The sequence below is a fragment of the Eretmochelys imbricata genome, chromosome 19, assembly GCF_965152235.1.
Source record: "Eretmochelys imbricata isolate rEreImb1 chromosome 19, rEreImb1.hap1, whole genome shotgun sequence".
NCBI classification, from domain to species: Eukaryota; Metazoa; Chordata; order Testudines; family Cheloniidae; genus Eretmochelys; species Eretmochelys imbricata.
Window position 1 is genome coordinate 5,153,579 of NC_135590.1, and position 15,291 is coordinate 5,168,869.

General features: G+C 45.4%; 1 protein-coding gene across 1 annotated transcript in view; it reads left to right on the top strand.

Moving 5' to 3' along the window:
• CSMD2 (CUB and Sushi multiple domains 2) overlaps nucleotides 1–15,291 on the top strand; it is a 536,402-nt gene that overhangs the window by 454,072 nt on the left and 67,039 nt on the right. Inside the window, exons 44-48 of the mRNA XM_077837745.1 lie at nucleotides 1,091–1,236; nucleotides 8,708–8,788; nucleotides 9,952–10,065; nucleotides 11,413–11,601; nucleotides 12,699–12,845. Of these exons, the coding sequence (XP_077693871.1) occupies nucleotides 1,091–1,236; nucleotides 8,708–8,788; nucleotides 9,952–10,065; nucleotides 11,413–11,601; nucleotides 12,699–12,845 (677 nt within the window). The remainder of the gene's footprint in view (nucleotides 1–1,090; nucleotides 1,237–8,707; nucleotides 8,789–9,951; nucleotides 10,066–11,412; nucleotides 11,602–12,698; nucleotides 12,846–15,291) is intronic.

Below are 15,291 nucleotides of genomic sequence, written 5' to 3' on the forward strand. Positions count from 1 at the left end.
CGGCCCTTCATCTCTGAAATGCTCTGCTGAACGAAATAAGAGAAAATCTCTCTGGCACCCAAAGGGGCTTGACAGAGGATACTTTTATGAATGGCAAATGGGGTCTTTCCTTCAAGCTGAATTTAGATGAAATGAATCTGGTTCAAACTAGCATAATAGGAATTGCCTTTCGCTTCAGATTTCCCCAGCAGAGGTTTTCCCAGGCTTGTTTATTCTTTTGCAGAACGACTTTGTGGTACTGGATAGATATAGAACAGTGGGGAAATACGACATTTGCTGGTGTCCTCCTTAGCTTTTGCTTTGTCATCAGACATAAGTAGCTGAACAGTCCAAAGTGAAATCAAAGAACACTTTGACTCAGAGCAAGGGCACAGCATTGCATCAGGGATGGAGAGCTGGGTTCAAACGCAAGCTCCCAGAGATCGGGAGCCAGGTCTTTAGCTGGTGTAAATGGGCGTAGCTCCACCAAAGTCAGTGTAGCTATGCTGATTTACATCAGCTGAGAATTTGGCTCCAGGAGCATGGCAGGGTAGGATCTTCATCTCCCCTTAGGAGATGGGAGGATAAGTCATGCACGGCACAACAATAACTCCACCCACATTGGTCCATTGAGGGGGGCACATGGGGCCAAACTTCCTAAAGAGCTCAGAGGTACATTTCAAGTGCTCAGTGCGCACTGTTGGAGCTGGACGTTCGAAGGAGCTCAGCATCCACTGTGCACCGAAGTGCAGAGCTCTTTGGAACATCTGGCCTTAATTCTCCAAAGGCAGGTGATGAAAGTTCAGAAGGCGGAGATGAAGCCTTTCTTCAGAATCAGATTATTGGTCACATCTGGAGTCCCTATTGCCTGCAATTATATGGGCCAACCTGGGACGAATCCACTTGTACCACTCTGGAAGTGAAGTTATTGGCTGCCAAAGGAGTCACGGGAAACCTAATGTCGCAGATTGGGGTGTGAAAACAAAGATAGGGCAGGAAAGAACAGGAGGTTGTGTGTATGTGTGCATCGGAGTGCCAAGAGGCTGGTCCCAACCTGGGATAACGGGGAAAGGTGTAATGTGGTTGTGTTCTTTCTGACTTGTGCTTTTAGGGATGGACCACAGCAAACAGCCCCACAGCTGGGCATGTTCACGGGGAACTCAGTGAAGAAATCTGCCCAAAGCTCCTCTAATCAGATCTTGATGAAATTCCACAGTGATGCAGCCAACGGAGGGATCTTTGCTATCTATTTCTATGGTCTGTATTGCTCATTGTGCAACCTGTGTTTTAACTTCTTGCTCCACAATTTTGCAGGATGTAGAGGGGTCTGGGCCAGTTGTGGGTCATCAGGAGGAGGAATAATGCTCGTGAAAGGGAACTATTTAGAGTGCAAGATACAAAAAATACCCTGTTGCTTGAAGCACCATCTTTCAGATGAGACCTATCATAAAGGGTCTGGCTCTCAGAAAGTTGAGACCTGCAGTCTCTGTGCAATTTTGCATGTGCAAATGCCTGCCTTATGCACACACTTATAATTGCACATGTAAAGGAAGAATGTATACACCATGCAGAGGTAGAAATATATCAGCAACTTCCTGATAATCAGAGCACAAATCAAACTCCTGCAAACTAGCAGCTGTGAAAGATCCTATGGCATATCTCACAAGGTGACAACTGTTAATACTGCTGTCCTGGGCAAATTCTATTTTGTGTAAATCCATTTTGGTCCCTAACACTCCCACTGCTTGCAATTTCAGTTGGATTTGGTGGTATTCTTCCAATCCCAGGCTAAACTGGTTGGGTAGTCATGATGTGCTTTATTAAACCACAGTCACGTTCCAGCCCAGAGGTGGCTTCATTTCCCAGTGAGAGAAATGATTCCTTAAATTATTTGGGGATTCTTGCGTCTGAGTGAGGCGCATGCTCGAGAAATGTTAGGTATGATGCTGAAATAAGAGCATTTTCACCCCATCACTAAACAAGAGTCCAACTTTAAATTGGATTAGCAAACAAGAACCTGTGACAATTCTGGGAGTTCAGAAAATGTGAACAGGACCTTCCACTCACCACAATAATTCACTTGTAACAACTGCAACAAAGTCTAATATCAGTTACATGCCAGTCTGTACAGAACACCAAATATTATGTCCGATAATGGAAAGGCCAGTGTTACATGGCCAGGCTAATTTTAAAGAATCTTTGCTAGGCTTCTGGGGGAATTGCCTGATTACTGCAAAACACAATAAGGTGTGTATTAATGCACAAGAGATGTGTGTTTAACAGTTATGCAAAAAAAATACAGAAAATCTGACAATGGAAGGGAGCAGTACATAAATCCCACTGCAATTCAATTGACACTTCTTTTACTGGGAGTTAGAGACCAGGGTTACTAGAGTGAAAGCCCACCAGAATATATTTATATTCAAGTTTTATATTAAAGTTATTTTTCTGAATGTTCTTTGTGATCTTAAGATAAGTATTGCGTAAGAGTCAGGTATTGTTATTAAATGGTTTAGACACAAGTCCTGCATCTTGGCGGGAAGTTAGACTAGATAACCCTTGTGGTCCCTTTCAGCCCTATAATTCTATAAAGGACGAGTAAGTGATTAATAAGATGTCATAAGCATTTGAGCCCTGCATCTGACCTGAACCCACCCTAACCCCACTATAACTGTCAGGTGCGAGTCGGTTGGGAAAACAACCAGACCTGATCGGGTCAGCTCAGCTCTTTTCCTGCTGCCAGGGGAGTTGATGTGCAGTCGCTCACTGTGCCCTGTGTGTATGAGTGTGCACAGTGAGTGTGCCAAGGAATCCCAACACTGCTCAGTTTGCAGGACACGCACAGCACAGCACTTTGCTGCCCACGCCAAGGCCATAGGAGGACAGCCGACCCCATGGGCAGCAGACAGCCATGGCGCTGACCCAGGCTCAGGGACAAGAGTCGGTGCTCGGTCAGGTTTGAAAATGACTCTACCCTCTTGGATCAGGTTGGGTGGGCTTGGGTCCGGGTCAGGCCTAATAATTAGGCCCAAGCAGATGTCTAAGGAGCATGTTCTGGTCATGAGTAGTATGTATCTAAGCACCTCAGCAGAAGATGCTATAGATGGTTATGAGCAGGCTTGGAAGGATTAGACTTTTATCGGTAAATGTCACAAAATGTCGATTTCACCGTACACAGATTAAAAAGTATTTTGATAATAATTGAAGTTACAGTTGGGCAAAGTAAGAAACATCCTGCTCAATAACTTATTAGAGTTTGATTTAAGGATATTTTCTTTTATTATTTTGGCCATTTGTGTTTTAATGGTTGTAAAGCATTAACTCTTTGAATCTCAGCATCTGCTATCCTCAAATAACTAGTGTCTAGCCCCACAGCATCTGACACGCCCCCCCCCATAATTTCCCACAATTGTGAAAATTTAAATGGATACAAATCAGAAGAAAATCTCAATGTCCATATTGCACAATCGTGAATATTTAAATTGATAAAAATCAAATTGTGCAAAGCCTAGTTATAAACTCTGGTTGTGAGCAATTGGACTCAGGAGCAGTTGCTTAACTATCTATTAAAGCATTTATTACTAGTTTATTAACCCCTTTATAAAATACATAAAAATGGAACCTCAGTATAAACTGTGGCTAAAAACTTCATTGATTGAACTGGTTGAAAAATGCAAAAAAAGCACATACATTTCATCCATTATTTTTTCATTGAAATTCAGAATTTCAGAGAGAATTTTCATTTTTTTAAAAATGACCTATCAGAAATTGTCTGCAGCTGTGTTCATGGAATTAAGGTTGCTTAGATCACCTATCCCACCAAAGCTAACCAGAAAACAACAAGGAAATAAGCAGCTGAATCGTCCGATATTCATTCCACTCATCTGATCCCCATTTCAGCCTCAGGCACCTTCCTTCTACCAACTCATACCTTCACCCTCATCCTGAGCACCCAACTTCCACAAAGTATTTAAAGATTGACTGCCGGCTGTTTAGCCCTCTCCAAATCATTCAGTTCCAGTGCTAATCTTCATCGTAGTGTGGGACAAGGCACAAGGCCTGGGTTCTGTTTAATGCTCTGCAACCGTCTCTCTGGAGGACTAAATGCTTTTACTATTAATGCCTAGCCACAGCTCTGCAGTGTTTCTTCTCTGTGCAAACACCATGATAAAAAGACATTGGGTCACATTCTGCACAAGCTTTGTATACTTCAGTGGATCAGTTGCACATGGTACCGCAGAAAATTTGCTCGCAGGTGGCTCCCTGATTGACCAAAGTGAGTGGATTCATTGACAGTGCCTACCATATGCCAGTGTAAGTCTACAGAAAGTCCACTGAGTTCCACAGCGTTTCTCCTGGGTCTGCCACGATGTAACTGAGATCAGAATTTTTCTTTTTGTGCATGCACAGACTTGCTTAGATTGGGCACACAAGACATCCCATTAAATATCTTCCCCAATGCAATGATGAGCATCATTTGCTTACGGGAACCATTCCCCCTTTAAACACCTACAGGGAAGCATCTCCTGGAAAAGGAGTGATTCAGGGAGGCTGAATGGTTGGCAGCATCCTTGAAACTTGATGACGTTGCACCTATTATGAAATGCTTATTCCAGGTTACAGCCCAAGAACCTGATGTGTGAATGTGATGGGAAAGGGTGTTTATGGCACAGTATCTCAAGGGTGGGTCTCAGTGGTGTTTCAAAGACAAAGGCTCTGCTTTGTTGTGGTGCACGCACATCAGGGTGCTTTCAGAGGAAGGTTTATCAGTGCTATGTTATCCAGATGCTGAAACCAACTTAGTCGTGGCCCTGTATTGAAATGTAGCCCATTAAGGAATAGAGATTGATGCTCCAATTGCTAGGTTATCTCTCCACTTAAATAGATGCTGTCAAGCACTTTTAAAATAGCATTTAATTTAATTTTTGTCGGGGTTTTTTTTATTCTCCACTGTCAAACATCCATTTTAAAGCTTGCAAATAGCATTTCTCTCTGTCTCTCCTAGGTGTGTTGTTTGGATTTCCGCTGGGTTTGTTTTTTTTTATATTCCACAATCAAGGGGATTAATTCAGCCTTGGACTCTGGAATCTTTATTCCATTCTGACATAAAGGGAAGGAAATTATTCTCTCTTTTACTATTGCACCTAGAGCTAAGATCAGAGCTTCCTCCCGCTAGCTGCTGTGCATACCTAGTGAGAGGCAGTCCCTGCCTCAAAGAGTTCATAGTCTGTATAGAGAAGGCAGAGGTTGGGAGGGAACACAGAGGCAGAGAAATTTTCCCATGGTCACATAGCAGGTCAGTGGCTGGGCTGAGATTAGAACCTGGGATTTTTGAGTCCCACCATGGTACCACCTACTTAAAGGGGGCGGCTGAGAGAAAGTGCTGAGTACCCAGACTCTGAAAATCAGGCCCCTTTATGGTGGCTCGCATTGAGCTCCCCAAATGGAATAATCTATCGCTGTTGAAAATCTTGGCCTAAAGCCCAGTCTGCCACTTATGTCTACACTGAGATCAACAGGGTGGACATACATGAGCTAGCTTTAATGGCGCTGGCTCGGGTACTGGAGCAGTGAAGTAGCTGCAGCCCACACTTCAGCGTGGGCTCACCTCCTGAGTTAAGCACCCAGGCTTCCAGGCTTCCACTGCTTCCCTGTTCTGGTACCCCAAATTAGCTGGATTAAAGCTAGCTCAGGTGTGTCCACGAGCCACAGTCACACTCCCCGATTGCAGTACAGACATACTGCTAGTGTGGAGTTTTATTTCAATTAAAATAAATCTTTGCAGAGATGCTTCTGCCATTAAAACAGTTGTCCGACCTTTGCTCTTTCTTCTGGGGCTTTTTCTCCCTCTCCTTGTTTTGTGTTGGCCATAATAAAGCACCTGTTGTTTATCCAGAGGCGGAGTGTTCAGGGGAACAAAGGTTTGGAATCTTCAAGCAACTGTTTATTTCAGGGAGCTTGACAAAATGGCTGATGGGAAATTCACTCCCATTTGCTCCCCACCCCTTTTATTCCTCCATGACCAAAGAAGCTTTGCCGGAGAAGTGACAGGTTCGGCAGTTAAACTGCCCAGATCTCTGGAACGTGCATTGTTCTCCTGCTCATTAGCTCATCATTTTACTGTAACTTTTTGGTAAGTTGCAAAGAACTTTATATAGAAGGCATCTCACAGAATTACAGAGCTGACAGTTCCCTTTGATCTTCTCTGTTCAAGCTTAGCTCATTATGATGTCAGGATTTTTTTTTCTTTTGCAAACGTTGGGCCATGCACTGCCTGTAGGCTGTGCATGGGTAAAAATAAATCACCCTTTTCATCCAACTCTTTCCAAACATGTTATAAACATTAATTGAGCCTCACAACCTCTCTGCTGAAGTGGGGAGGGTTGTTGTACCCCAAACATATAGATGGGGAAACTGAGGCACAGAGAGGGGTGAGTGGGTGTCTAAAGTTAAGCAACTAAATCCTAATTTAGGCATCTAAATACATTATAATAAAGTCTTTGGAACACTGTTCATCTGCTGCCGTTTCCACTAGCTTTGTAGAATTAGTGAAAATTAGCTCCTCTCTAGTAGGTGGATCATGTACATCTGGTCTTAGCAGGCTGACGCCAATTGCAGAGAAGTTTATGGTGGCCCAGGCTTGGTGGGAGGAGTATAATAGAATAGGACTAACCTCAGAAAATGCTTTCCAAGAAGAGTTACTCAGATCCAAAAGCAGATGTTTTAACCACGTTCACATCCCTTGTGTGTTCATCTCCATAGGGATTCGAGCATCTGTTGGTGAGCAGCAAATTATTTTGCTCAAGTTGTAGAATATTTGCTGATAGTTCATTTCAGGCTGTATGTTCGATTGTAAAATTTGCTCTTTGTTGTGTTTGGCCTGGCTCATAAATCAAACGGTTTTGTTTTTGTTCCCTGGCTGGGTGGCTTCTTTATTTCACCAACACAGCGCCAGCTGAGAAATGTAGAATTAAACATCTGGTTCAAACCTTCACTATTGTTTTTACATCACATACCAGGGAAGTTACACTGTGCACTGCAACTTGCCTCTTCAATTTTAATATTTTCAATTCGAAGTTTAATCCAGCTGCATCCCAGGAATTATTTGCAGAATAAAACAATGAATAATTCCAAGTTACAAATCAGTGAATTTTGCAATCTCAGTTCAAGGGCAGGGACCAAAGATGAAATTCTCAGAAAAATTATTCATTGTGAGTTATTCAGTTAGCTGGAGAGCAGAACAAGATTTCCACCCATCCTGGTTATTCCCAGATTGACCTAATCCAATTGAGGTTGCCCAGTCTCTTCCACGAAGTATCCCAGACTCTGTGGATGATCCCATCACCTCAGCACAGGAGTCACTCAGTAAACACCAGTCACCCTTTATCTGTCCATGAACTAAGCCCTCTACTCTTTGCATACAAATAAAGAGCTTTCTTCCCAGTGACTTCGGGCGTGGAAGGTGTGTAGTGTGCTATAGATGGCATTCTAGGCAGACCAAGACTGATGAGGAAGATGTTCTTGTGAACAAATTGCCACAGCCCAACATCATATAGTATTCTTCCTTTCACTCTCCTCCCATTCACCTGTTTCCTGGGAGCAGAGGTGCTGCATCGTGTGCTCTCCATGGTGCTGATTCTCGACACAGACACCATCCCAAGGACCAGCGAGAGACAAGGTGGGGCGAGGGGTCCTCTGCAGTCATTGGACAATGGGGAGTTAGTAGACAGCAGTGTGTTTTAGAAATTGTTGTAACAGGCAGAAAACCAGGCAGAAAACAAGTCCATGTTTTTTAGTGTCCTGCTGCCTATTAACTCTCCATTGTCCTATGATTGGAGAGGTGTTAACTGCCCACTTCTTTTTAAGTGGTCTCCTACAATATATGTGAACTCCTTATGCTTAATAATCTGTCCCACCTTATGTTTAGCTTGGGCATTCTGGTTACCCTCTCCAGACCTGAGGAAGAGTTCTGTGAAGCTCATAAGCTTTTGTTCTTTCCACCAACAGAGGTGTGTCCAGTAAAAGATATTACCTCACCCTCCTTGCTGCTCTCATATCCTGGGACTAACATGGCTACAACAACACTGTAATAATACCTGGGGGGGGGGTCTTGCATCTCCTCACCTGCCCTTTCTCAGAAACCAGGTAGGTTGGACGTAGGTTGGAATCCATTGGCTATTTCAGCAGTGGCTCTGGATGTAGCAGGCACTGACAGGGACTGAATAAAGCTGGGATAATGTAGGTAGCCTGAGCCAGAACTGTACAGTCCTGATAATGGGGGTTCACATACTGGGGAGGGAGGGAGTGGATGATATTTTCATAAGGTGTTAAGTGTAAACTACGGCTCAGCCATGACCCTACCAAGAAAGAGAGAGGATGGTCCAGGGGTTACGGGGCTAGCCTGGGACTAGGGGGACCTGGGTCCTGCTGCAATCTTCCTGTGGGACCTTCCACTAAATTTAGCAACTCTGTGCCTCAGTTCACTGCCCTGCCTCCCGGGGATGCTGTGAGGATGGAAGATTGTGAGCTGCTCAGGGTAATGGGGACCAGATAAGTAACTTGAGATCGATACTGCTGGGTTCTCCACACCGCAGGGTGGCAGTTTGTTTCAGAGAAGCAGATCCTTACACCACACTGAGCTGTTATTAGGCATGTGCATGCCTTATCCCGACGAGTCACATCCCATTGGAAGCAATTCCATGCACTGACTGGTTTTCCTTCTTTTCAGCCTATCAGCTCTTCAAATGCCGCCCTCCGACCATTGTTCCCAATGCCGAAATCATCACTGAGAATGAAGAATTTAACATAGGTATCTTCTCCCCCACACCCATCCCCATAGGATAGGCTGTGTCAGAACAGATGAGAGCTCCCTCTAGCTGGTATCTTGGCTCTAATGCTTATGCTTCAGAGGAACCCCGGAATGCATCTAATTCTGCACTATTCAGTATGGGGGGTTGGAGGGCTTGCCCCAGTTTGGTGACAGGCTTATGCACTGAATCAGCTGGATTTGATAGTCTTTAGGATTTTTATCCACTAGTGTAACTGCCAGGACGCATCTCCTAGGAAAGCCCCATCCATGTTCAGAAACTTACAGAGCTATTTGCCTCAGTCCTGTCCTGCCTCATTAAGATGTTTAAGGCGATTAAAATACCTCACTGGGCAGCAGATCGCAAGGCTTCAAACAAAAGTTTTCCTCTTTTTTTAATTTTCAGTGTCGTGTCTGTGTTTAAAGTATGTCTGCAGCCAGAAAAGTAGCCATGATCAAAAGCTACCTCATTCACTGTATCTACTCCTCCAGGCCAAATCCTCAGCTGGTGTAAATCAGCATAGCTCCACTGAAATCAGTGGAGTGACACTGCTTTACCCCCACTCAGAATATGACCCGCATGTGCCACATTTTACTTGTATTGTCCTGTATAATCTATCTATCTATACTGCACATATTATCCCCATATAACTAAGGGGAGGATCCAGCTGGACTTGTGTCTGTCTTGCGCATTATGAACACCATGGCCAGCTAAATGCTGGTTGCAGGATCCGTACTGGTGTGAGAGCCAGAAGGAGCTGGGTTCTCAGATCCTGGGGCACTGTGCGGCACTGGCTGTTAGAAAGGTCATGTTATGTCTGCAGGCACTCAGTCAAATTCACTGATGTGCAGTGGATCCGTGTCTCACTGAAGTCCTTAAAAGATGGTTGAAGTGGGAATTAAGTGGAGCTGCACGTGGGTGAATTTCACCCCTGTGGATTGGTAGTCTGTGGCTATAGAATAGGCGAATTGTGTGATTGATGCACTGGGTCCCCTGCAATCAGGCCCTTTGAGCAATCTCCTGAAATAGCAGAGGGAAGTGTTATGGCTACAGTGGGAATGAAATGGTACCTGAGCTTTGTACTGGCCACTCTACATAGGGTTGTGAATTTCATCCTTCATAAACCAAACCTTCTGCCAGCTGAGAGTGTTGTCTTTCTTTCCAGGTGATATCGTGAGGTATCAGTGCCTCCCTGGCTTCACCCTGACCGGAACCGAAATCCTGACATGCAAGCTGGGGACTCATCTCCAGTTTGGAGGGCCTCCCCCAACCTGCGAAGGTAACTGGCCTGGGTCCCAACACATTTGCAAAGCTTTTCTCCCTGAAAGACCATAGTGAGGGAGTGGCTCTTCTCCTGCCGTGGGACTCAGTCTAGTCAGCTGCAGGTACTGAGCAAAGCAGGGTGAATAGTAAAATATTTATCACTTAATTTATGACAGTATCCATCTGAGAAATGATTTGAGAAATTATGTGTGGGAGCTGATGGCTCTCAACCCCTCCTGGTAGAATTTGTCTAGCATTGGGGAGCGCTGCGTTATGCCTTGAGGCCTCAGTTGAGGAAAGCATTTGAGAACATGCTTAATTTTAAGCATAAGTGTAAGTACTTCCCCGAGTCACAGCCCGAACGAAGCCTTTCCGGGCACTGTTCTGACATCGCAGACACCTGGCTACATCCGTGAAGTCATTAAAACCACAATCCAAACATCCTTATCTTAGGAGAGACAAAAAGCCCTCTCTGACCGTTTGCCAGTGATTCACGAACCCCCGTAGCACCGAGGAACTGACTGCAGCTAAGTGCAGTCCTCCTGAGGGCAGAGTCTGTGAGGTGCAGTTTCTGGATTAGTACTACATAGTGCATTAAAGAAGAGAAAATTGAATGCCCTGAGTATGATGCATCACACCCCTTCCTGTTACTCAGGAGGAATGCCAAAGATGCAACCCTGTTGTCTTATTTATCCTATCTCTTCCTAGTGATAGTTTTTTTTCCACTTCTCTTCATCGTCTTTCCTCCATCTGAACATTTTTGCTATATAATGGGAGATTTTTCTATAGCTTTGTCTCTCTCTAATAGTGTGAACTAAAGGGGAGAATGGGGCGGGAGGGGGCCATCATTTAGTTATCTACTGGTGGTTGTTAGCCTGCAAGCCAAGAGATTGCTTAAATTATATCTGATCACCAATTTATAGCGGTAAAAAATCATTAATGGGATTAAGGATTCGGAAAGAATCCACTGTCCCTTCTGGACATCTCTTGCTGTTTTCTGTAATCCAAGTATAGCGCTAACTACAGCATTAGACACAATTGCTGATGGATGGATGTACAGATAAATAAAGATCCTGTTGTGTGTTTGTCTTCCAGTTTCTCTTGGGTTAGTTTTTTGGTTTGTTTTTACACCAAACTTTTATTTAACACTTGCTTCTGGTATAAGCACTTCTGAGATTTTGTGAGATCTAGTAATTAGAGCAAGCAACTAGGACTTGGAGTTAGGAGCCTTGTCCCCTCAAACCACTTTGGAAATTGTAGCCTAACTTTAAGCTCCTGCATTTTAAAACCTTGGCCTTCATTTTCTTCTGGCCTCTGAAATGAGGTCTCATTTTCTGTGGACTCTTGTTTGGGTTTTGTTTAGTGCACTGCCTGATGAATGAGGTTCTGACGGACTCCACCGGCGTGATCCTCAGCCAGAGCTACTTGGGGCGTTACCCCCATTTCCAGACCTGTTCCTGGGTGATCAAAGTAGAGCCCGGATACAACATCACCCTCACCATCGAGTACTTCCTGAGCGAGAAGCAGTACGACGAGTTTGAGATCTTTGATGGTAACTGTCGAGTGAATCACTTGGACGATGTCTGTTGGGGGTGGGGGAAAGAACACAACCCCGTAGCAGTGAGTGTTGCTGTTAGTCACTAAATGCTGTCTTCCCTGAGCCTAGGCCGTTCTTTCCACCAACATACCTATCACCCTGTTGTGCTTGGAGAAAGTCCCCCTAAGTGGGTATGTCTACACTGCAGTTAAACACTTGCAGCTGGCCTGTGTCGGCTGACTTGCGCTCATTGGGCTTGGGCTACGGAACCGTTTGTAAGTGTGGCGTAGACATTCAGGGTCATGCTGGAGCCCAGGCTCTGGGATCTTCCGCTGTCACAAGGGCCCAGAGCCCAGTTTCCTTCCTGAGTCTACACCACAAATATAACAGCCCCGTTGCCCAAGCCCTGCAAGCTGGAGTCAGCTGATGTGGGCCAATCGCGGGGTGTTTAGCTGCAGTGTAGACATACCCTGGGGGAGCAATTCTGCTTGGGAATGCAGCACAGTGAGAAGCTCTACTTTGTGCTTCACTTCCAGGTGAGGGAGGGGCCGTGATTTCATCCGGGCGGGATGGCTCAGTGAAGTAGTTGGGATAGCTTTGCACAGAGAAAGGGAAGTAGCTGGAGGATGTGCAAGGCTGAAGAACAATGAGGAAGGTCGTTGGGGAGGATGGTTTGAGAGGGAGGAATGAAAGGATTTTAAAGCAATCCAAGGACATTTCCCCTAAACCACACACCAGGGAGATGTGTCACTTTGCAGGAGAGCTGAGGAGCCTGTATTCAGTCAGGTTCTCTTGTGTCACAGCTAAGCAGCTCCGTTAATGCACTCAGAAATGCAGCTGCATGGCTGAACCCAGAACACAAACCCCTTGCCCATTGTCCCAGTGAGTGTGCAGAAGGTTCTGCCCCAGGGAGAAATGCTGGCCCCGCAGAACTCAATAGCAATGTTCAAGGGGAAGTTAAAGCTCCCACAGTGTGGCCAAAAGCAGGTCTGGCCATGTGTCCCTTCTGCAAAGATCAGGTCCTGGTGTGTGAGGCTAGGAGTGACTATTGCTGAGGGGAGGTGTTGCCATGTGCCAGCCCCAACTTTCACTTGTCTGATCTTTCCCTAAAGGTCCCGCTGGCCAGAGCCCACTGCTGTTGTCTCTAAGTGGGAATTACTCTGCTCCTCTGACTGTAACCAGCACTGGGAACAAGGTCTATCTCCGCTGGTCCTCCGACCATGCATACAACAGAAAGGGCTTTAAAATCCGCTACTCAGGTGAGTTCGTAGTAGAGACTGGAAACTGGCCCCTGAGAATGTGGCTGTTCCTTTGACTAACTCCCTTTGCTTTTCCCATTTGAGTGTTGTTCCTGCATGAGCCAAGCAGGGCTGGGTTGGGCGAGTGCAGCTGTACAGAGCATTCTAGAGCAGCCCAAAGCCTGTCTAGTTTTCAGTTCACTGCACAGGTCACTGATGTTTGGGAAACTGGGTCGGTTTGGGGTTTCCAAAGGAACCGTGCAGCTTTTGCCTGCAGTTCACCCTGCATTTTGTATTTCTGATGCCCCCATCCCTGTGATATCTGGGCATCAAACCTTTAGTTATTTTGTGGGGGGTGTTGGGAGCAAAAACTCCAGGGAACCCTTCCTGGGGAACCGAAACCAGAAAAATGTTGCATGATCTCAGTGACCCGAAACTAGTTCCACACACCTGTCTGTAGACAAAATTCGACGAGGCGTAGAGTTGAGTCCCACTGAAGTCCAATGTACAGCATAGGCTTTTTGCAGACTCTTGGCATCGGGGTGGGGGGGGGGTAATTTTATCCACCTGTTGTGTGGATCTGAAGCCCTGATTGGACAGCTTCTTTAACCGCTAAGTCCTTAAAACAGCATTTCCCTAGCTATGATTCGTTTCAAGATCACTTTGATGGTGTGTTATTGGATCCTAATACTGAGGAGGCCGTGTAGCTGCTCAGAGCTGTCTGGTGTGTAGCATCAGAAGCACAGTACTTGGAACTTGTGTGAGAATCCGTTTGGTGCATGAGAAGTGACTCAGGAGTGACTTCTTGTATTATGGCACCCAAAGGGAAATACTGGGGCTAAAATCCTGCTCCCATTCCAGTCACTGGGTGTTTTGCCATTGCTGTCAGAGGGAACAGGGTTAGTTTTAATGTCTCATCCAGCATAAACCAATTACTGGATGCTAACCGTTTACTAAGAATTCCTCAAAATTAATTAGCATCTTTTGGAAGCTAGCAAATTTCAATTACTTAATGACGGCCATAAAACTAGAGTGTGACCCTGAGTGAATGTCATAAATAAATGCCATTACTCAGTAAATGAATCAATTAATATTTAATTACTAGACATTACTCCTAATTTCCAGAGCTGGGTAAATCTTGGTGGTTTTGCTCCTCTAGGGATGGGCTTGTGAACATTTTCTTTTGGATTTCTGACCTGGACCTCCACTGAGAACATAAAAACCAAAAGCAAAACTCATTCGAGCTCACTGAGTTTCACCTGTTTTTGTCTCCAAAAAACTTGCAAAATTGAGAGTTTTGCCCAGCTTCCCAAACAAGAAAAAGTACTTGAATGATAGCCACAACCCGACTTACAGGATGTGGGGGACTCTATCCTGAGAAGCAGTGACTCTAAAAAAGATTTGGGGGTAGTGGTGGGTTATCAGATAAACATGAACTCCCACTGTGACCCAGTGACCAGGAGGGCTAATATGATCCTGGGATGCATAAACAGGGAAATCTCGAGTAGGACTAGAGAGGTTATTTTACCTCTGTATTTGGAACTGGTGCGACCGCTGCTGGAATCCTGTGTCCAGTTCTGGTGTCCACAGTTCAGGAAGGATGTTGATTAAACTGGAGAGGGATCAGAGAAGAGCCAGGAGAATGATTAAGAATTACAAAACATGCCTTCTAATGATGGACTTCAGGAGCTCAATCTGTTTAGCTTAACGATGGAAGGGTAAGCAGTGATGTCATTATAGTACCTATATGGGGTACAAATATTTAGCAGAGAAAGGTATAACATGATCCAATGTCTGGAAGTTGACGCTAGACACATTCAGACTGGAAATAACTCACACATTTTTAACCATGAGAGTAATTAACCATTGGCGCAATCTACTAAGGGTTGTGGTGGATTCTTCATCTCTGACAATCGTTAAATCAAGATTGGATGTTTTTCTAAAAGGTCCGTGCTGGGAATGGTTTGGGGGCAGGTCTCCGGCCTGAGTTATACAGCAGGTCAGACTAGATGATCACAGTGGTCCCTTCTGGCCTTGGAATCTCCGAAAAGCACGGCAGCGTCTGGATTGTCACCTGCAGCGTTTTCAGTGCTTACTCTGGAATGCTGTGGTGCTTTGTAATAATGGCTCCGGTTCTGGCCCCAGTTCGCTCAAAGGGCATGTGACCGTCAGACCAACCCTGCCGGCTTGGAACAGAACCTGAAATCAGCCGCGTTCAGATGCTCTTGGTGTTCAAGAACACCCCCACCCCTTGCGCACAGCTCTCTCAAGGCCCCATCGTGAGCAGTGCTGAGCACCCACAACACTCATTGGATCCAGTGGGAGTTGGGGGCACTCAGAACTTCTCAGGGTCAGGCCCTTAATTACTGAGGGCAGGACTCTGAGCTGCCCTTACTCCAGTGCTGCATCTCACGGTGCTGTAAGGGCCATCTCTGTGAGCAGCTGCTCCTGGTCCCATGCAGGTGGG